Genomic DNA, 23,793 nt, shown 5'->3' with positions numbered 1-23,793 from the left:
GGGCTGGTGGGGATGTGGCTTAAGGGTGACGAGCAATGGCATGGGCAGGGGCAGGGCACCAGCATATCAGGGCTGCTTTTCCAGGATTAAAAAACCTAAACTCTAATGCCAAAATATATAGGTATTTAGGAATTATTTTATTATAATCATGGAGACACTGGTAAACTTCCAAATTGCTTTAAAATGGTAAACAGTCAATAAAACGTTTTGTTGAACTAATACCTATATATATAGTAGCATTTCATTTTAATCACAGAAAAATGTGGATCTGGGGGTTTTTAATCAGATTATTTTGCATTTTTATCAGAGTATTTGAGATTTTTAAATAAAAAATCAGGATCCCTGTTAAATACCCATAAGGTTATTGACTTACATTTGACAATAACAATAATTCTTAAGCTGAAAGGCACTCCTTTGGGTTGAGACAGAGGAGAAACAGATGTACATAACAGATGTAGAGATGTATGATGCCCTAAAAAAACATGCATAGAATCAGTTTCTTTGCCTGTGTTACCAACTAGCATATAATCTGAACATTATTTTCTAAAAGCCCTTCAATGATAATGACTGCTAATTGCAACATGTCAGGGTCCCAGAGGTTGCTGGGATGCCCCGTGATGGCTCTGTAACTGTGCCCTGCTCTGCCCCTAGGGCACTTTAGTGTCTCTCCTGCCATGCCTTGAAGTTATTTATAATATTTGGGAAGGCTGCCCACAGGTCTTTGCCAGGCCTCAGTCCCACTGGACACCTCCGATCTGTGCCTGTGTCTGTGCCCAAGCCCCTCACTGGGCTTCACTGGTCCTTAGGCCTCTCACTGGGCCTCACTCTAATCTGCTGTGTCTGGCAGGGCACCCAGAGCCTTAAGGGCTAGTTGCATGGCTCCAAATCCTCTCCTTTCCTGTGGCCCATGCCTCACAGTTTTTATAGACCCCAGGGCTCTGTGTTACACTAATATATATGGTAAGGTCAAATCCTGGAATCTTTCTATGTCTTTAGTAAAGTTCTCATAGATTTCAGGGGCTACTGTTGATGTCAAAGAAAGTCTTGCCTCCATATGAACTGGGTAAAGATTTATTTTCCATTTTAAAAGCATTTACTTCAGGGTACATTGCCAGCAGTGGTCAGTGTTGGCCCTGGTGTTCTCACTGGGCATGTCTACATGAGATGTTTACTGTGCCGTAGACCAGTTGGCTGCACAAAAAATGTTGTGCATCTACACGTGTGCTCCTATTAGTTTACTCCTTTCTAATTTAATTTGCAGCAGGATAGTACTTGTAAATACTCCACAGTAGCACACGTGTAGAGTCTGATATGGCTGGCTGGGGCACGAGCGGCATCAAAGATGTGCATCAAGGTTGCTCCAATGCATTGTAATTACAGTGCGTTAGAGCTGACTTGATGCTGGAGCATGGTAATTACCACACTCCAGCAGACTGTAGCATCACGTGTATCTGCATCCCCACACTGAAAAATGGTGGTGGGGGTCCTTTAATTAAAGCTCATTTGATAAACTTTAGTTGAAGTGCCCGGCTGCCATTTTTCAGCATGGGGATGCCAATACGCATGATGCTTCGGGCACTTTAACTAATTAAAGCACCCCTCCCACCTTCCAGAGCATGTCTATAAATGCCCACTAATGCTCATGTGTAGATGCACCCACTGAAGCCAATAGGAGCTGTGTTTGGCTGAAAATTAGCCTTTTTGAAAAATCCACTCTACAGATTTTGGTTCAAATAGGGGCCACAGTGCCTATACATATTAGATTAATATTAGTTCTTGCTTTTTCACCAGATAACTCGATTTATTTTTCTCTTCACAACAATTCTAGGTCACTTCTAACTTAAATATAGTGGTATTATTTTCTTGAATATACCTTTTGATAAGTTACTCTGGAGAAGTTTTATGTAAAACAGTTCTGCCTTCATTCTCAAGTTCAAGAGCGTACCTGGGCTATAACTCATTAGAAATATACAGCTAATTTCTGGCTGAATTACCATTGGTAAAATAAATAGATAAAAAAATGTTGCCATCCATTGGAAATGAGAATTCTATTGATCTCATGCCCTCAATGGAGGTCATCAGCTCCCTTGGATACTTCAAAGCTTTCCATTCCTGAGATGTATAAATGCAGCTTTCATTTTTAAATTGAATTTATTTTATTTTTAATCTCCAGCAATTAATGATAATTTAAAACGCCCTGGAAATGGATACCCCCTTACTAAGTCTTTGCTCTTCACCTGCCTATTTGAATTATACAATATTATTTTCATATTTTTACATGTTATCAACTTTACATTGCATTTATTTTAGTATCTTTAGTCTCAATTTATACTATTTTGTTAGTATTCTCATGCATAGTTTCAGAGCCAAGCATGACTATTCCAAGCAAAGAGTAACTGCTTAAGATAACAGTTTCCCCTCTTTTCCCTTCTTTCAGGTTCTGAAAAGGGAAATATTTAAAAGGGGAATGTTAATGAAAAATCAAAACACACAGCTTGTCTGTCTTATTCTTTCACATATATGCATCTGTTGTACAGCTGGGTTAGCTTAGGCCAAGCAGGGAATTTTTGCTGGCACTCCATCTTAAAATATTCACTGTCCATCACTATAATAATACCTCTGTTTCCCCAAGAGAAATCTACTAAGAACAATTTCTGTGGGGGATTTGGTTAAGAGCACTTTTGAACATATAGAACTCACCTTAATTTATGTGATTGCATAGACATTAAAACTAAACTCAGGAACAACAAAACAAAACAAATAAAACAATAACAATCCTCCCCTTCCACATACCCAACTACTTGAGTTAGGTCAAGAGTAACAGCTTGTATGTATCTAAGACTAAATAAATCCATCTTTTGACTGAGGAGACTAGGAAATGGAAAGATATTTGTCTTTAATTTATTTTCCTTTGTGTGTTCTGGTTCTTATCTCATTTTGGCAATGAATGTGTATGGCCAATGGACTGAAAACCCCCCACATCTTTCAAGCTTTCTCTTTCTCTCAGGATTTTTGTTATATACCTGAGCAGACTTCTATGTCCCCCGGTTATTGGTACACATGACATGTGAAGTGACAAATATAAAAACAGTCTTTTAGGTTAAATGTTTTTGCGTCTTCATTTTAGAAGGTAAGAACCTGGCACGTGCAATGATTGTAGAACATACATATTCCAAATTAATATGTCTTTGAAAAAGACTGGGATTAGATTCATGCTCAGATGTACATTGTGGCACTGAAGTCAATGAAATGTTTGTCTGATCAGAGCCTTAAAAATCAGGTCCTTTGTTTTTATAATAGTTTGGATGTAATAAATCAAACTAAGGATTACTACTCCATATAGATCAATATTACACACTTAAATGCAAGAAAAGTTAATGGAGTTTCTTCTGTTTTTCACAAATGGTCTATGCAGTATTTTTTTTCCTAATGTCAGACTACATGTGCTATTTCCTTTAGGATCTAATGTAGCACAAAGGAAAAAATATACTTCTTTAATAGGAACGAGAGACTCCACAATGCCATATGTCAGGAGAGACTTTTTAGTTTTACTTCACTTGTGAAACATGTTTTCTCTAAATTGCGTGTTTGCTTCTCTCAGTTCTGTTCTTTTTTTCTGCTGTATTCTACAGCAAATGTAGTTCATATCACTAATGAAAAAGTTGAACACATTTGCCTTTGTTCACATGTAGTAAAGACACGCAGGAGATGGCACTTTCCTGTGTGTAGTTTTTATTCCAATGAATAGCCTAACTATTCCATTGCATATTTCTGTCTTTATCATGTACTCTATCTTTTGAGCCATTAAATCTATCTTAAACTAAGAAACTTTTCACCAGGAGTTTCATGAAAATCAGTACATTTTCAGAAAATATTTTGGTTTCAATTAAAAATACGTTTACTAAAAATATCCCATTAAGCTTCCATATGAACTGCCATGTTGGTTAGAGCAATGGTTCATTTAGTCAAGTTTCCCACCTCTGGTAGCAACCAGCAATCTGTTTCCTCAAAAAACGGTCTCCAAACTCATAAAGAGCAATTATGTTCTACTATAGTGCAAGCACCTTCAGCAATTAATGTGAGCATTAAGGCACGTATACACTTCATTATCCTATTTAATTTTACTAAGGATATTCCCATTGTTCATTAACATCAAATTCTTTTTAAAAATCTGACTACGTTTTTTGTCTTAGCAGTATCTTAAAGTGAGTAATTATTTATGATGTAAAAGAAGTGCTTTGTTTTAATCAGTTTTTAGCCTGTTGCCTTTTTGTTTCTGCTAGTGATCACTTCATCGTGTATCACAGAGAAAAATAGGAGTACCTGATTTGCTTCTCTTTGTGATTCATTATTTCATATGCTTCTATTTTGTTCCTTCATTATTTTCCTTTTCTCTAAATGAAATAATCTTAATTTTTTTTCAGTCTCTCATTAGACCAAAATCTTTCCTTACATAATCGTTTACTTTATAACTTTTATATTTCTTCTATGTTCTTTATGAAGTGATCAGAAACAAATTTAACATTCCATGTTCTGACATTTGGTACATCTAATGGCAGTATAATATATTTGGTATTATTCTAAATTCGATGTACAAAGTTAATTTTTTCCAATTTTTAAATTTAAATGCAATAGTAGACAAAACACAGAGCTTCGAAACATTTTTAAGAGACATACTGCATAGATACGTATAAAACATGCCCCCCTTTTCTTCCTTCCTTTGATTAATTCTGTTGTTTTGTAACCCCTGAATTATTTTATCCTGTATCAGTATTATATGATTAATCTTGATAATTATTGGTAATTACAATGTGATATCTTGGTGAAACCACAAAATTATATGCAAATCATAAATTATGGGAGTTCTTCCTGTGACATTGCCTGGAATTGCAGAAGTATATAAAGCCAAGCTATAAAGCTGCTGAAGTGTGGGATTTCTGTCACTTGTTCATACCAAACTGGGGGGAAAAAAACCTGCTGGCTATTATGGTTAATAACTAGATCATCATTATGATATGGGTTCTGAAACTGATAACTTCCTTGGAATAAATGAGCATAAACCCTAGGAAGAAGAATAGGCTAATTATTGCTGCAGTTTTGTTTTCTTTGTATCATTTTCCTGTGTTTCCTGGAAATGCATTCCATTTATTTTCTAGATCTGGAAACCAATCTAGTCCTTTCTGTCTCTGCACAGAAAGGACTTTTGTTTAGATCCATTGGCTCTTCTTAGTAGCTAATTCATTGTGTTTATTATGTCATGTGAACTATAGACATGCCTCATTTCCTTTTTTTTGTTCCCAGTTTGGTACCTTTGATGCATTTCTTTTTTTTCTCCGCCTTCAGCCTTGAAGAGTATGTTCTGAGATTGTTTTCATCACCCCTTTCAAAATGAAAAACATTCACATTTCCTTGCTTTCCTCTCCCTGTGAGAGAATCCTGCTGATTTCTCAATCATGCTTAATGGCTTTGTTCTTTTAAAACTAGCCCCATTCTGTGAGACAAAGTCCATCAGAGCCTAGTAAAAGGTAATATTGCCACTTTGATGGGGATTGCATCCGTTCTCTGCAAGATGCTTGGAATCTTTTGTATTTTCCATACTGTAGTTGTAGTTGAATTAGGGACTGCAAATTTTCACTCTTTTACCAGCTGTTTTTTCCCTCCCTCTACCTCTTCTGTTTCTACCTCCATATTTATAGATCTATTTTAACTGTGCGGTATTTACACACATTTTTTATTGTTGTATGTTGCTATAATATAGTAAACCCAGTACCCCAATCTGTATTTTCAGTGAGCATCCTCTGATAAAGGACTTTTTATTACTTTTCTAAGTTGCATTCATCTCCACTTCAAAGTCCATTATACTAACTGGTAGGGGTGTGCAAAATGGGCTGTTTTTGATTCAGATTCAGGCCAAATCAGGGACAATGATTTGATTTGTTGATTTGGATCAAGTCCCCGATTCAATTCAGCCAAATCCAAGTCCGAAGGTTGGCTGCTAATTCGGAGAATCAGCGATTCAGCTATAGACACAGCTTCAAATGTTTTTTCTACATACCTCGAGGTATCAGGTGCGGCTCGTGAACACTGCAATGCTGGGGTGGATGGAGCATCCCACAGAAGTGTGGGGGGGGGGGGGGCCCATGTGCTCGGCAGCAAACCTGCAAGTGGATTGGAAGTACTTTTGGTCCACTTCCTGGTCTGCCGGGGAGCATATGGGGGGTCCCCCTCCATGCTCCCCTGGCTTGGTGATTGGTCATGGGGAGACCCCAAGTGCCCCCCCCCCGACCCAGGAGGCACCAGTCACTAAGCTGAGGAGGTGTAAGGATGCCACCTAGCACATTCACCAGCAGACCTGGAAGTAGACCGCAAGTGCTACTGGTCCACTTGCAGGTCTGCTGCTGAGAGCCCTGGGGAGCCCCTGCACTCCTGGGGGAGGCTCCATCCACCCCAGTATCTCAGCATTCATGAGCCACCTGCTACCTTGGGGTATGTAGAATAAACACTTAAAGCTGTGTCTATGTCCGAATCTCCAATTCTTTCCAAATCTATTTGGAAGGTTCTGATTCGATTCAAAGAGATTAAAGTGTCATCTAATTTGATCTGCATTCAGAGATTCGGCCACCAAATCAGGCCGAATCTCTGCCAAATCGAATCAGCGGCTGAAGCTTCGCACAGCCCTACTAACCGGCATTATACTGACATTGTAACAGCAACACAGACTTCCATGTTTGCTACTGTCTTTCCAGTTGCATCAGAAGGGTAACAGAGACAAATAAGGAAGCCCAGGAGCTGAACACATTTTTCAGGATGTGAAAAATCATGCCTGAAGAACATAAGCAAGGCAGTCCTCATTCTCTCTCTTTTTTTAACACTTCGAAAATATTTTGCCTAAGGAGTGCAGTAGCTTTCCTGGACAATAGTAAACACTGATTATCCACAGAAAAACACAACACCATAGAAGTAGTGAACGCTTTTCCACTGCCGGTGTTCTCCAAGCCTTGTATGGTTCTTGAAGGACCCTGTGTATGGGTGGAAGAGTAATATGATTTCTATGCCAGTTCAACTCTTACCCCTTCTGAAGAAACTGCTAAGAATACCATTCTAATGATGGTTTATAGAGATGGGCTAAATATTTATAGCAAAATATTTTAAAACTGAAATCCAGTTGTCTTTATGGTGAGATCTCCAGCCTTAGACTATCAGAGGTTGTAGAGCTTCTCTACTGGGTGCAAGATGGCTATCACAAATGGAGGGGTGACGATTATGGAGATAGCTAAGGGTTGAGGTTGCTTTGTATGTGCAGAGGTAGAGAAACAGTGGTGATCTTATTTATTTATTTATTTGATGAGAGAGAGCTGGATAGAGCCCACCTTACTGTAGGACCAACCAAATAGAAAGATGTTTCTGCCTTCAAACTGTACTCAGTAATAATAGTACTTTCAGCTTTTTTTTTTCTGACCTGCTAACTAAATATTAGGAGTGTGATGGTGGAACTGTTACAGCACTGGAGACCTAAGTTAAAGCCTAGTCTAGTTTATTGCCAAAGACTACTCTGCATTGGCCTAGTTGTAAATGGGTACCGGGACATTTGGCCTGGGGAGTCAAGGGCAGCCACACGTGATGTTGGCACCATCAGTGTCTTGTGTGATGTTGGCTACAGAAACTGGTATGCCTTTACGATTTTAGGCATGTGGACTGCCTGGCTTGAGAGGACCCTTCATCTTGTTATAAACATTAAGTAATAAATCTTAGCAGCTCCCTAAGATATCAGTACATATTACAGATGGTGAAACTAAGACATAAAATGACTGGATAAGTCAAGGAATATTTCTGAAAGGCTCCTGAGTGACCTGCAAAACTATGTCCCATTTCCAGAGTGGCCTAAGCATTGGCAAATAGGACTCATGCATCTAAGTAGTTTAGGCTTTTTAAAAAATGCTATCCAAGGACTTTCTGAATTTTTTTCAAATAAACTATGCAGAGACTCCCTATGCCTGAAGAAGGGTGGCTGCACCCAAAAGCTTGCTAAGAACTTTTTTCCAACTACTCAGTTGATCTAATGAAAGATATCACATCTACTCAAAGAAGCTTGCCTGCTTGTGTCCTTAGACCAACATGGCTACAACCAAAAACCCAGCAAATAAGCAACAAGGAATCCATTTTGATGCTGTGCTTTTGCTTTAAATTTGTGTACATTTATTTATTTGCTAAGACCCATGGTTCAAGAAGTCTCTGGATATTAGTGGGGGTTTTTTTGTATCCAAGGCTTGAAATGTCAGTGTTCTCAGCAAACATAGGTTCATTAGATACTGTGTATTTGATGCTGTGGATATATCTGAACTCATATGGTCGGTATGCATTTATGTTTTGCCAAAAAGTGGCAAACTCTCCTTTTATTAGGCTACTATTTACATTTTTTGTTTTCATTTCTTTCAAAGAAAGTAAACGTTCCATCTTTCTTATGTCAGCTTTTTTTGGTGTTTGAAATCTTTAAAATATTTTGCCAGGATTTAATGTATTTAGCTACAATTTCAGGAAAAATGCTGGTTAAGCTTTCATGTAGAAGTTTGCTTTGGAACATCTGGAAGGCTTTAGGGAAAAGGCAATGATGTGAAGTGTGAATTGTCAGCAGGGGAGAACTTGCCTTAAAAAACGAAAGCTTTAATGCCTGAGAAAATGACAGCTTATCTGATTGCTCTCTAATCTTTTTTTTCAGCACTGGCTGACAGAGCTAGAGATATTTGCTATGATCTTTGCAGCTGCCGTCCATGACTATGAACACACTGGAACCACCAACAACTTTCACATTCAGACACGGTGAGACTCTTGTGAAATTGTTGAAGGAGTGAGCTGTGTAGGGAGGAATGCTTGCAAAGAGCAGCCCAAGAGTAGATGGCAAAGAAGTGCCAAAGCTTTTGTCTTAATTTATGAACAAAATTAACTTCCTTATGCTATATTTTATATTCTGTTGCTCAACCGTTTACTATGGAATCTTCAGCTGTAATCTTATGTGCAGTGTCTCTCATTTTAAAGTGAGGTATAATGAACATCTTCTTTTCCCTATAAAGAACCAAGCATATTGATCTGTTTAAATTTGAAAATCCAAAGGCTTAGTCAAGTGAAAATGGATATTAATAAACAAAACCAGAAATTAACAGAAAATACAGCCTTTGCCAATACCTTTCCCTGTATAATACCACACCTGCAGCAACAGAATGTATTTTATGATGCTGCAGTGACAAGTCATGATACCTGTTTTAAAAACACTGGGGAACACTGGAGCCATCAGTTAAATGGCCAATAATTTGATTGGACCAGGGCCATTTTGTAAGTAGACTATTCTTTTGCGATATGTACAGGGAGATTTTCAGATGCACAAAAGGAAGTTGGATGAGTAATGTCCATTGACTTTCAGCATTAGGTAGGTCTTTAACTACTATTTGTGCCTTTGACAATATTCCCCTTTGTGACAAAGGTCAGATATTCTCAGCAGTAAGTCTCTTGGTATCCATGGTTACACCATAAATTCTTTATATGAAATAACTGATTCATTTCTATTGCCATGTTCTCTTTATATAAAAGCACAGTTTTGTGTGAAGGGGCACGGGGAAGGGGGAGGGGACCCAGGGAGGCGAGTATGTTTTGGGCATACTGAGAAGAGCCTCCTGCCTCTGTGCTAGCCACAATCCAGTCCTTGAACTCCCAGCATGCAAAGGTTAAATAATTCTCACATTCTCCAAAGGGATCTAGGAGAGTTAGGGAAAGCTGGAAGTCTAATCTTTCCTCTGCAACATTGGCCATGAGAATTAGGACAGCATGTGTGGAAGAAATACACAGCTCCCTCCAAATAGGTTACACGAGGAGCCACTCGGGACCATGCTTACCCAGTCCTCCCATTAAATGTCACTGAGCAGTTTTCAGATGCAGACCAACCCAAGCATTCAGACCAGAGATCAGCATTCTCAGATCCATTTATACTGTGGAGCTAAAAATAAAGCAGTTCACTTAGGAAGCAGATCTGGTTGCATTTCTGGTCAGGTCAAACTACTTTAGAACCGGTGGAGTGTAAGTACACTTGTGCCTTGTTTAAGCTGATTGAATATTCAAAAATCTACTGGAGAGATGGACAGACAAACAAGATACTGCAAGGTAGATAACTATTAAGTAGTTAACCTGTTAACTATTCTGTTGTAACTGCCCATGTGTACTCATTTACTTTTAATGAAACTGAAACATTATTTCACACCTCTTGGTACCAAGTTTAGGCACCTACACTGTTGCATATATCTTGTAACTCCATAGTTGGAAAAAATAATACCTCAATACAAATTTAACCTGAGTTAGAACTGAGCAAAAAGCCTTGCGGTTTCATCCAAAAATTCATATATGTTCTTTTAAGTCTTTAACGTAGAGCTTATGTGAGTCTTGAGCAATGAAGAGGATTTGAAATTAGGGTGGATTACTATCATTTGGCTTTTTTCCAGCTGGCCCAATCACACTGCATACAGTAGTACAGCAGCTGTAAAATAGCATTCTTTCTCACATACAACATGGCCCAGAATATAAAACACATCTTGTTTTTGAAAGGCAGAATGAAAAAAATGGTATTTCCTTGTAATAAATTAATGAAAGCAGCAGCTAGGGAACTGAGCCTGCTTATTGTTCTGCTCCATGTGGTTTGCTGCAGATTTTATTTTCAGTTTTACCCAGAAAGTGGTAGAACCTGCTCTTACCCTCAGATATAACGCATGTTCCAATTTCCAGCAACTGGTTTTGGTGGGGAAAGGTGTATGTTGTGTGTTAGAAAATACGGTATATATTTCACAATAGTTAGTCAAAGTTTTATGTAATCAAGAATCTTAGTTTATGTAAAGAACCATATTTTTTTCTATGTTCTTTTTAAATTTTAGGTCAGATTCAGCCATTCTGTACAATGACCGATCTGTGCTTGAAAACCACCACGTAAGTGCGGCTTATCGTCTTTTGCAAGATGATGAAGAGATGAACATTTTAGCTAATCTCTCAAAAGATGACTGGAGGTAAGAATACGCAGCAAGACCAAATGGAAAATTTGCAATGAGAATGTTTGCTATTCCTGAGTTTTATGAATAATTATATGTATTTTTTATTTTAAGAAAACAGGGACTTAAAAAAATGTCTTATTTATTTGCCTTTTCACTTCTTGCTCCTTTATTCCTAGCATCACGAGCAGAAGGGGTGTGCAAAACAGGCCATATTCAATTTGGATTCCGATTTGGCCTGAATTGGGGACAGTGATTCTATTCGGTGATTCGGATCCCCAGTTCGGATCCCCAATTCGATTCGGCTGAATATGAATCTGAAGATTCAGCCATAGGCACAACTTTAAACGTTTTTTCTAGATGCCTCAAGGTACCAGCTGCAGCCCATGAATGCTGTGATGCTGGGGCAGATGAAGCATCCCACAAGAGTGTGGAGGGGCTCCCGCATGCTCAGTGGCAAACCCAGGAGTGGACTGGAAGCACTTCTGGGTCCATTGGGAAGCATGCTTAGGGCCCCCCCTGCACCTCCCTGTCTCAGCAGTTGGCCACGGGGAGACCCCAGGTGCCCCCCCAGATCCAGAAGGCACCAGTTGCTGAGCCAGGGAGGCATGGGGGGCCCCCCAGTGTGCACCACAATGAACCTGGAAGTGGACCAGAAGTGTTTTTTGTCCACTTCTGGGTCTGCTGCTGAGTGCACCGGGGAGCCCCCCATGCTTCTGTGGGATGCTCCATCCACCCCACCATCGCGGCATTCATGAGCTCCCTGGTACCTTGAGGTATGTAGAAAAAACACTTTAAGTCGTGTGTATGTCTGAATCTCTGAGTCTTTCTGAATCTCTCCGAATTGATTCAGAGGGTTCCAATTTGATTCAGAGGGATTAAAAGGTCTCCTGATTCAATTCAGATTTGGAGATTCAGCCACCAAATTGGGCCGAGTCTCCACAGAATTGAATCAGGGACCAAAGCTTCTCACAGCCCTAATGAGCGGTGGATCAAGATTTGTTATTTAGATTTTCTTATATTCTAATAGGCTCTCCTTGATATTCCTTTTCCCCACATATAGACATTAGAGAATATCAGGCTGGACTGATTTGTTTTTTTTTTTTATTACTGTGCCTTACAGCACAGTAGATATAAACTGTGACCACTCTAAGGCCCCTTTACATTGCCATTGCATTAGATATGGAATTTAGTTTAAATGAGAATGAGGTCAAGCTGAATATAAAGTGGGGAAATTTACATACCAAGGATTTGGAAAAAAGCAAACTTGAAAATAGGGGTGTAGGTTGTTTACTTTCAGGAGTATGCAAGTAGTTTAACTAAATTGTTTAATTCAGTTTAAGTCTATTCTGGGTTGCTTAATATTTCTTTTCCTCATTAGGGCCTTATTTTGAAGCTGTCATATGTGAAGCATCTGTGGAAAAGAGGCCCTTATTTAGATCCATGATAATGCCTATCCTTTCTGATGTGACCTTTGATTTTAGAAGCCTCCATTTTTACAGTGCCCATTTGAAACACCTTGGGCCCATTTTGCAGAAGCACTAAGAGATCACAACTGCATCTAAACACAAGGGGAACTTACAGGAAAAAGAACTGGACATGAAGTATCTCAAGATACACGATAAAAGAACAGAGCCTTCTAGATCAGAAGTTACTTCTGAGATTTATGGTTTAAGTTATTTCGCTTGAACCTGACAACATTTGTCTTTATTCATGTGAATGTACCTGATAGCTTAGAGTGCTGACTGATGTGGGGGAACCCTCCCACCAGCGCTTTACTGGAAGAGGAATCGCGTCAGTTTGACCTGGTTCTCCAGCATCTGTATAACTCATGTGCTTCTGCAAGGCTTTTTTGTGCTTTTATCTAATAGCTGATTCAACCTTTTCCATAGCTGATTCAATCAGCTATCAGATAAAAGTGTCAAAGAGCCGCACTGAAGCATGTGAGCTATACAGATGCTGGGCAGTCAGGTCAAACTGATGCAATTTCTCTTCTGGGTGCATTCTGCTTGTTTTTTTTTCCATGTCTGTAAGCACCCTTAAGGATCCCTTCACTGAAAGGCCCAATCTCTGGATCTATAAAGGAGTCAGGCATGCACTTAAATGACTTTTCTGAAGTGAGGTCATATTAAGACTTGAGATTTGTTGATAACAGGAAAAACTGAAGATAGCTGTATTTCCCAATTCTGTCAGTGCATATGGAGTTTTTCAGTTTTACAGTTTTTTCAGTTTGCGCTTAATACTTCCTGTTTGGGAATGTGTGTTTAGTGCAGAGTTAGGGGTGGATTTTTCTGTCCATTTGGCAGAACAGATTTCTTTGGGACTTTTATAGGGCAAGCATCTTGAAGAGCCTTCTTAGGAGAAGGGGGATTAGGGAGACAAGAGCTTAGCCTCCAATTTAATTTTGCTCACTTTTGCTCTTTCCCTTTAAGAATACATTTGTACACAACTCTGCTGCTTATTTAATATTTGAAAGGTGAGTGGGCTGCTTCATATGACAAATCCCAGTGGTACCAGTAATCAACCTGAACATGTGAAAATTTGAAATTTTTAACCAACAAGCAGAAAAATAACAACAAGAACAAGTACTCAGGATTACATGAGAGATTGTACTCTGAACAACTTCACTGACTCCAAGTCCATTAACAGTATTCTGTGAAAGCCTCTATAGTATATCACTTCCTCAGGCCACATGCTGATAAAAATTGAAGAGCTCAAGATTTTCCAAATGCCTTTTTAATCCTGTCCTTTCCAGTAAGGGATTGGACTAAATATGCTCTATTTCAATAAACTGGATGAAAATTATAAAACAAAATAAAACAAAACAAAAGCCCACAGGCTAGGGATAGACATTCAAAAAGCCTGAACCTGAATTGATTCAGTCTTTTCAGGTTAGTCTAACCTGGCTAGGTTAAATCACTTTGTAACTGCACAGACATCCCAGATATGCAGGCACATGCCTGCAGTGACTCAGGCTAGAAGCTGGGGGGTGTAGTGACTGGCGGGGGGATGTCTAGGCCCCAGCAGGATGCTCTGATTAGCCCAGCAGGGAATTGATAATAGTGTTTATCGTCCCCTAACTCAGTGTTTATCACCCCATTAAGAAAACAAGCGAGGGACATTACCAGTTACCTGCTGATTCTCCCTGTTGATTCAGCAAGGACCATAGCCAGCATGTGGTCTGCTAGCTAATACACAAATACACAGACACCTCTTGGCAAGGGGGCCGGCAGGGGGGTGGTGGGCAATTCCTGCTTAGTAGGGAGTGAAGATGGGGAAGGGGAAAACAAACAGCTCTTCTTAAACAGCTTCTCCAAGGAAGGATATTAAGCTACCTGTTGATTAGCTCGAAAAAGCCTGTCGGCTTGTCATCTCCCACAGCAAGTACTGTAACCAGCATGTGGTCTGCTAGCTAATGAGGTGTCTGTATGAGGTAGAGGGGAGGGGGTCAATGATCCCTTCTATGAGACATATCAAACAACAAGAGCTATGGGTCTGCATCACATTATTTTTTTAAATTCTTATGGAAACTTTTCAGCCCATGCTCTTCTTCTTCTTTGTTTTTTTCCCCAAAACAACAGGTACTCATTTTAAAAATAATGATATTTTTTCTTGTCCAAATCTGATGTTTCTTTGTGTATCGTATGTGCACCTAGATTTAATGAATGATGCTAAAATGCCAACCTTTGAAAATGTCTTTGAGGCAGCTTTCTTCTTTTCTTTACTCTTTTCCATAATAATTAAAAAAAATAATGTGATGCAGACCCATAGCTCTTGTTGTTTGATATGTCCCATAGCAAGTTTCTGCCACCTACACAATGTGCACACATTTCACAGAAATGGAATGGTTAAAACACTTTCCTGTAGGAAACAATCCTGCTTTTGCTTCCTAGTGTATGGACTAGACAATCTCAAAATTGGTTTTCTACTGTACAATCTGTGATTGTATGGGTGTATAAATCCTTCAGTAGGACATGTTGCTAAGTAAATATCAAGTTTTAATTAGAGCAGCTCTCTGGGAACCGCTTTAATTAAAACACCCACTTCCCCACCCCCAAGCATGTGTATAGGCAGCCTGAGAGTTTAAGTGCCAAAACAGGAGTTATTTTCCTAAATCTCTTTTTGTATCCTCCCTAAAATCACTGTCCTAAAATCAACATAGTATTTGAGCACCTCATGCTTCTTATTTTATGAACCTCCCATCACCACTGTGAGTTAGGGAAATATGTAACAAAGGCACAGGAAGGTGATGAAATTGTCCAGAGGGACATGGGAAGTCAGAGAGAATAGGGAATTGAAATCCCTGGCTGGTGCCCTACATACTGGACCATCCTTCCTCTAACGTGATGGACTAATTTGGTGGCTGAAGTGAATTCTTACATTATGACACCTGGATTTAAGGTGAGGGAAGGTAGAAAAGCAAATATGATAGTTCTGAGGGTTTTGAGGATGCACCTGCCTGAAAAATCCACATTGTTTTATAAAGCAATTTCATCCTGATCCTTCCTGAGTATAAATAATCATTTGTATTAATGATTCAGGAATATTTGGAAGTAGTATCCAGCAAATGTAGATGATATGAGATACCTGAATAAATATACAAAATGATTTTTTAAAAGTAAAAATGCAGCAAGGCTGGGGTTATTAGGAATTAGGATTTTCAAGATTAGGAATTTCAATCCAAAATCCTGATACAGAGTGGATTGGAGATTAATGCTAGCAGGATCCAAGCTTTTCCATCTTTTTTTGGAAATACAGAGCAAATCCTGTACCTGTTTGAAACATTTATGATAGTGAATTACTTTATGAGAACTTTGAACACAAGTCTAGCAAGCCTACAGAAATCACCTTGTTTTTCTAACTAATCTGTTTTAAAACTGCTTTCAGACAGTAAATTTATATACAGTTGTGTTTCAAAATGTACTTGCTCCATATGCAGTATTTAGATAATCCACTTGTTTCCTTCTAAGAAACCTTCTGTAGCAGAAATCAATTCTAAAATTCTGTGTTTAATTGAAAAGAGGGAATCCTAATGGGCTATTCGGAAACCTCTGGGATTTCTTTAGTAAAAGTTAATCACCTGACTAAATTTTTTCTCTCTCTATGCTTTATATTTATGACAATACAACCTCCCCCACCCTTCTCTTGCACCCCAAGAGAAAGATAAGGTAAAGGGCTCAGTGACAGACATGGTGCAGAGTAGAAATAACATAGATGATTTGCAGATGTACAGCAAAAGACATAAAAGTGTTTCTTACATGTTTGCTTTTCTCTCTCCTCTGTTCTCTTGGCTGGATGTCTACTCAACAGGGAATTCAGGGCTTTGGTGGTTGAGATGGTGTTGGCCACTGATATGTCCTGTCACTTCCAGCAAATCAAAGCCATGAAGAATGCTTTGCAGCAGCCAGAAGGGTAAGTCACTTGATGATACTGGGTGTTTGTAGGCAACACTTTAAAGCGGGTTTAAGTGGGCTATATGCCTTTTGCACTGCTTTAATGGCATTGCTGTTTGCACATTCGATGGTGTATTGCACGTTAATTCCAGCCCCTGTAGCGCTTTTGGTAGTGTAATGTGCCTTAAATGACTTTGGGACACAGCAAATGAGTATGGGGTGCTGCAAAGTAAAACACCTCTGAGGAATTTTAGTTTCCTACACTATAGCCATGGAGCCAAGCACTGGGCTCTGTGCAGCTCAGGGGCTGTGCAGGCAGACCATGCAGACAGCCTGGGAAGGCTAGCTCCACAGTAGGGGTAAAAAAAAAAAAAAAAGCGGCAAGCCTGATCTTTTTTTTTTTTCTTCCCCCTGGACCCTACCTGCCTGAGCTGTGTGGAGGCCCGGTGCTTCTCTCCACAGCTGCAGTGTCCCCTGGGACTGCCCAAGCTGGGTGCCTGTGGGCGGGTGCTGCCTTGGGGCAGAACCACCGCTGCTGTGGAGGGAAGCACTGGTTCCCCAGCCCCTCCCCTGCAGCTCAGGGACCACTCTACCTGCCAACAGCTCACTCTCCCCTCTCTGCTGGTGGAGAGGCAGGTAAGTTTCAGGTTCCAACCCAGATGTACATGACATGGGGGTTTACTTCACCCTAAATTGAAGTGGTGTTTTTAAAAAAGTACTGCTTCAATTTAGGGAGAATTAAACCCCCATGTCATGTACAAATGCCCACTGTTCAGTTGCGTTTCAGCTGGTACTTTGTCATTGTATTAAATTGCAAAAGCATCTCTTTGGAAGATCCAGCTCTCTTTGATGTTCATGTGTCTTTATGTTTTTGATTTTCTAATTAATTCCTATGTGAGCACACAGACACAAGCATATACAAACGCACGCAGTTAATATTCTGAAGGATTTAAGTGTGTACATATGACAGCTTTGGCCCCTGATAGATATTACACTTAACATAGGATTAACAGGCTACATGTTCAATCAATGAGTGGCATGATAAAAGCGGGGATAAACCACATACTACAGAAAGGGCATGTCTAAACTTAATATTCATTGGCCTAATGTACATTAAGGCGATTTAGGGGCATGTCTAAATGCACATTAATGTAGGTGTGTGGATCCTAAAGTGCATTAATGTGGGTGTGCAGACTGACTTGGGACTAAAGTTGGTCCCAAGTCAATGGAACCAACCCAATGCACTGTATTAATGTGCATTAGTTCATCTACACATTCACTAAGCTATTTGCGCATAAATTTGATACCTGATTTATGCAGGTATCAAAGTTAGGCTTGAATAGCCTAAAATCACAATTTTTAAGGTTTATTAAGGGTGTACATGTATAGATACCTGCCCTTAATGCTCCTTATATTGGGCTAATGTGCATTAAATGCACATGTATAGACATTGCCAAAATACGTGTAGTAACTTTGTGGCAGGCTCTTTTCATGCCTTTAATTGAACATGTGGCCAGTGCCCAGCCCCTAAAGCACACAAGAGCCTTTCAAGACTTCCCTGTGCACCAGAGGTTGGGAAGCCCATCAGCTGATTGGGGCTCTCAGCTAGAGCGTACACTGTATGTTCTGTGGCTGGGAGCCCTGGTCAGCTCATAGGGCTTCTTCAGCTGGGACCCTCAGTCAAAGGATCAGGGCTCCCAGCCAGGGGAGTGTACTATGCACTTCCCTGGCTGCGAGCTCCAGTCCTCTGACCAGGGTTCCCGGGGAATGCATGGTGCCCTCCCCAAGATGAAAGCCAAACTTGCTACTTGCTGATGCAGGGGGAGCCTGGACTGAGGCTTTCCCTGTACTGGCAACATGGCACAATGGGATCTGAGTCCAGAACCAACCATCATACCCCCTGCCATGCATGGCAAGAATGTTAGGATCCTGCATCAGATCCCATTGTGGCTTTCCTTTAACATGTGGCAGGGACCTCGATAACAACTGAATACAGAGGGTTTATGTGATCCAGGTACAATGCAAGAGCTCCAAGAGCCTGGTTATGTCATCAGGCCCCAGGACTTTGGGAGCACAGTTGCCTCATCACCCTTTTGTAGATGGTAGCATGTGTCTTCAGCATAGGGGATGACCTCTGTAATCAGAGGGAATACAAAACAGTAGGGGTGTGCAAAACAGGCCACATTCGATTCGGATTCAGATTTGGCCTGAATAGGGGACAGTGATTGAATTAGTTGATTCGGGTCACTGTCCCTGATTTGATTCAGCTGAATCTGAATTTGAAGATTCAGTGGTGATTTGGAGAATCAGTGATTCAGCCATAGACACAGCTTTAAATGTTTTTTCTACAGACTTCGAGGTACCCCAGGCGTGGCTTGTGAACATTGATAAGGTGGGGCGGATGGAGCGTCCCACAGGAGTGAAGGGGGGCTCACTGCATGCTTGGCAACGGACCCGGAAGTGGACTGGAAGTGCTTCTGGTCCACTTCTGGGTCCACTGCGAAGCACGCTGGGGAGCCCCTGCGCTCCTGTGGGGTGTTTCATTTGCCCCACCATCTCAGCATTCACGAGCTGCCTGGTACCTTGAGGTATGTAGAAAAAACATTTAAAGCTTGTCTATGTCCAAATCTTCAAATCTCTCTGAATTGATTTGGAGGGTTCTGATTCAATTTGGAGAGATTAAAGGGTCTCCTGATTTGATTTGGATTCAGAGATTCAGCCGCCGAATCGGGCCAAATCTACACCGCATCAAATCAGCGACTGAAGCTTCGCACAGCTCTACAGAACAGGCTTGGAGAAGCAGCGATTTGAGGAGAGACTATTTATTTCAGGAGTCATTTGGAACTTGAAGCATCTTCTTCATTTCTACTCTCCCCACATCCTGTTTTATCCACTTGACACCTCTACCTTCAATAGTCTGAACCCTGCCTATTCATCTTGCTGGCAAGAAGGGCTGGGCAGAGTCCTTCTTAGATCCTACCAAAAGTGTACCAATTCAGGCAAGAATGAAACTAGCAGTTGTCTCCTCCCAGGAGCTGACAGCAAGGGGCATTGAGAAGTTGGGTTTAACATTTAAGTTTGCTTGGCAATGCAAAATATTATTTTCTAGTCTCTGGGCTTAGCCCTTCTTGGCCTGGTTTTAAGTAAATTTCAGCCCTTTGTGTTCTGTAGTTCCAGAAGCAATGTTTTAGAGTTATACTTCTGGTCTCTTACCAGTTTTATGCCAGGAACACATCTGGCTTAAATGGAGTCAAATCAGTGCCATGTCCTTTTTAGCAAGTTAGCAATCTAATACAACCTAAAATTGTTAGTCTTTTCTTGTGTTGCACAAAATATCTCAGCCCAAATCAAGAGCACTCTAAACATTCTAACTTGCTTGTTTAAACGCACACAAAATCCTGCAAAGAAAATCACCAAAGCTAATGCTCCCAGTTTCCCTTTGCACTTTTTTAATGACTCCATTACCACAGGAATGGTTTATGTCAGAGAAGTTAGATGATTAATCTTTCATAGTTGTCAGGTTTTATAAACACACAAATCAATCTAAAAAGTATCCGAGCCAAAGGTTATAATGGCCTCATTTCCTTGTTTTGCCTAGATTTTTATCTTTCTCTTTTTATGCTGGTGCAGACAATTAACTTGTTCAGTTATTTGCGTTTTCAGAATCGACAAGCCGAAAGCCTTATCACTGTTGTTACATACAGCAGACATCAGTCATCCCGCCAAGGCCTGGGACCTCCATCATCGCTGGACCATGTCCTTGCTAGAGGAGTTTTTCAGACAGGTAACTTGGGGAACTAACCACATTCCTTTCCAGTTCTGCAGACAGAGAATGAGTGAAGTAAGCAGTTACAAGAAAAAAAGGAAGTGTATGAATGCTGCGCAAGTCAGCATCCTTTTCCCCCCACCTTCTAAAACAGTGATTCTCAACGAAGGTACCATGGCACTCTGGTGTTGCTGTGAGAGCCCTTTAAAGGACATGTGGGATGCTGTACAATATTAGCACTCTTAGGCATGCAAACACCTACAAATAATTCATAAGATAAACCAGGGATTTCAAATAGAAATCCATAGTGTCAAAAATATTCTGACCTGTTGTGGTCTTTTTCAGTTCTTTAAAATAGAAGAAGTGCTCTATTATTTTTTCATAGTCAAGAAGCCAGCCTTCCTGGTCAGCTGGGAGCTTAAAATATGTAAAGTGCATAATCACTTTAATTATGAATTTGATATCAATATTTAACATTTAAATATGAATGTAATTTTATTGTGAATTTAACATGTTATTTTTGTTGACAAGTATGTTAGACTACCTATCTTGTTTTTGATTATTCATAGAGGGAAAGAGCTTGAGATATTTTTGCAACAGAGGAGGAAGGGGTGGGGCAGTAGGCAGTCTTCTCAGACTACATAGAAGAAAGTATTGGTAGTTACAGGGGACAGTATGGATAACATGAAGATCTCTGGTCTGGTCCTGGGCCTTGGAAATTAGTTTAACTCTCCCCACTGCATATACACATACACACAACAGCCTATTTATACAGGATTTCAATCAAATTAATTGCCAAGTATTTCTGAACTGACAGAATCATGTAGGTCTTCCCACTTCAATACATCCATTCTGTAGATGTGAAAGGATGTTTTTGAAATGCAGATTTTGTAGCATATAGCTTAGCAGGTTTAGTGCATATTTCTTAAAAGCAGCAACTCTTTGTATAGAGCTCATTTGGTTTACTAATGTTTTTTAGTGAACCATGAAGGAACTACCAAATGAGCTTGAAGAAGCCATCTAACTTTCTGAACACAGTGAAAGATTTGATTAGAGGCTGCTGCTAGCAGGGCTTAGGCCACTCTAATTTAGTTTATGACAAGACAAAAGAGACAAAGGTGGTTATCATATATCTTTGATTATAGATTAACTGTATAAAAGTTGACCCCACATTTTCAGATTCAGTTTTCGGAAGAACACCATTTCTCTGAATGTAAGTTAATAGCTCCAGGTAACCTTGAACTTCTGCTGCCCTCACACAATTCCACAGGAGAACCAGTTAACCAAAGAAAGGACCCAAAGGTTTAAAGATACTAAAATAAAGCTGCACTAAATAACATTTTTGCTTTGGTATTTTTATGGCACGCACAAAAATTCTGCAAGGACAAAAGACAAGACTGTCTTGACTATAGGTTGACTCTGCATATAAGTCGTAAAGAGCTTTTATGGTTATTTTGGAAGAAAGATAGACTTGTAATCAGGACAATGCAGTGTTTTAGAACTGAAATTGGAGTACAAATCTGCTTTGAGAAGTGGAAAAATAGATTGGTGTGTGCTACTCAGAAGCACTTGCAAATTTGGGGCTCAAGTCTATTCTTCAGTAAGTAGCTGTAACTCCCTTTATTACAATAAAAGAAAAGTGTTATTTATTATTGCGACCAAAGAGTCCAGTCAGGATTACAGCCCCATTTTTTTAAGCTGTGCAAACCCACAAGGCAAATACCTAGGACTTCTTATGACTTCAGTAGATATCTCTAATATTTTGAAGTTACTGTTTAGAATATACCAGTCACAACTATATGGAAGAAGGCCACCACATTAAGCAAAGTACAGTAGGGTGCTGGCTTACAACATTGATTTTAGATCATGTTAATCAAGTAATTTAACTTTGAGTGGCCAACAGGGAGTGTAGCAGCTGCATATTATCCCATGTGAATTATTGTGTTCTCTGTGTGCTGTAGTCTGGTAGTCTGTCTCAGGGAGACCTGAGATAAATAAAAGAGCAGTTTGAGCATGTACATTATGAATGCACACAATGAAAAGAATTAGCAGAGATGGGCTTTAAACATTTGATCGCCTGCTTCATTTTGTATTGACCAACAAGGGCATGAAATTCTGAGACCTGGGAAACCTATTTAGAGTCTTTGTTTTTGTGCATTTTTGCTACACAATGTTATACCAGGGGGGAGAGGAGGGAAGGATCTGTAACTGGTCAGATCTACTTTGTGCATTTCTATTCCAAAAGTATAAAATGACAAATAGAAAGCAATACCTGAAGGATAAGCCTTGACATTGACATTTTCCCTTAGTGGATTTGCACTAAAAATTGAATTCCATTAGCTCCTGCAGTGTAGAGTGCTTCCAGGTTTTCAAGATACTTTTAGCTAATAGACCTTATAGACACAGAGAGTGCTTTATAAAGATATGCCTATAGTTTGATTCACACCTGGATATTAGGATTAAAACTTTGATAGCTTCAATATCTGGGTGATTCATGGGTTTAAAATAGTTTCAGGTTTTATTGAGAAAATAATGAGGGGTGCTCGCAGCAAGGTAAGTTATTATTTTGTTAGGCAAATCTTTCCATATTCTAATCTGCTTTCAATTTTGTTTCTCCAGGGTGATAAAGAAGCAGAACTAGGGCTTCCTTTCTCACCACTGTGTGATCGCAAATCTACTATGGTTCCTCAGTCTCAAATAGGTACGTCCTTCTGATGCACTTAACTTAGGAGACCAGCTACTTAAAGGGGACAAACAAACAAAAAACCCAATCAAATGGAAAACCTGTTCCTTCCCAAGGGAGTGAGCTCATTTTGGTCTCTCATCACTTTGAACTAGTATATAGAGAGGAAATAAACATTCAGTGAAGTTATTTTCTCTGGATGAACGATTCTAGACTGAACAGCTATTAAATCTAATCAATTTATGAGCATGCTACTAAATGGTAACTGACTTAACTCTAATGTTACTGCAGGACCAACCACTATGCACAGCTACAGCGGCTAATCCTTGATGTACTAATCAGCGTACAAGAAACTTGTACTACTGAGGCTTCTTTCCTGATTTATAGGTTTTGCATTTATATCATTTTTCTTATTTAATTTATTCTCCATGTATCCAAGTCGTTAGAACCTGATTTCCCCTTTCCAGGACAAGCAGCACCTCAAATTCTTCATTTATCCCATCCAATGTCCCTTGCCCCCATACCCCACTCCCTGAATAGCGGAGGAGGTCTCCACCAACAACAAATCATGCTTCCTTCTTCAGTCCTGAAATTGGAAATTTGAATGGAGCTTGGGGAAAACTTTCAGGGTGGTAGTGATAAAAAAGGCCTGAGCTTGCTGAGCAACATGGAAGTGAGAGGGAGAGACAATAAACCTGGAATTGCAGAGGAGCAAGGGAGAAGTGAGAATTTACTTGTAAGGGAGGTGGGAGTGAACATACCTGAACATGTGGGAGTAGGTTGGGAGGGCTTATCTGGAAAATGGAAGAGGGGGAGAGAGAGATAAAGAGAAAGAGGCAGGGGACATGGAAAAGAGAAGGGGCTAGTGGTTCGAATGGTACTGTAGGAGAAGCAATAAAAAGAAAAATCTTAATCCCCTCCCCCCCCCAC

At 39.9% G+C, this 23,793-nt stretch overlaps 1 protein-coding gene across 7 annotated transcripts in view; it reads left to right on the top strand.

The window, feature by feature from the left end:
• Nucleotides 1–23,793, top strand: part of PDE1C (phosphodiesterase 1C) — a 604,326-nt gene that overhangs the window by 500,565 nt on the left and 79,968 nt on the right. For all 7 annotated transcript variants that reach the window (XM_019509001.1, XM_019509005.1, XM_019509004.1 and 4 more), the window contains 5 exons: nucleotides 8,717–8,817; nucleotides 10,911–11,039; nucleotides 16,332–16,433; nucleotides 20,078–20,198; nucleotides 22,800–22,881. In XM_019509001.1, coding sequence (XP_019364546.1) covers nucleotides 8,717–8,817; nucleotides 10,911–11,039; nucleotides 16,332–16,433; nucleotides 20,078–20,198; nucleotides 22,800–22,881 — 535 coding nt within the window. The remainder of the gene's footprint in view (nucleotides 1–8,716; nucleotides 8,818–10,910; nucleotides 11,040–16,331; nucleotides 16,434–20,077; nucleotides 20,199–22,799; nucleotides 22,882–23,793) is intronic.

Source organism: Gavialis gangeticus, unplaced genomic scaffold (assembly GCF_001723915.1).
Source record: "Gavialis gangeticus isolate Ggan-Ray unplaced genomic scaffold, GavGan_comp1, whole genome shotgun sequence".
Taxonomy (NCBI): Eukaryota; Metazoa; Chordata; order Crocodylia; family Gavialidae; genus Gavialis; species Gavialis gangeticus.
The sequence above is the reverse complement of the archived record's forward strand: the minus strand, read 5'-3'. Positions and strand labels throughout refer to the sequence as shown.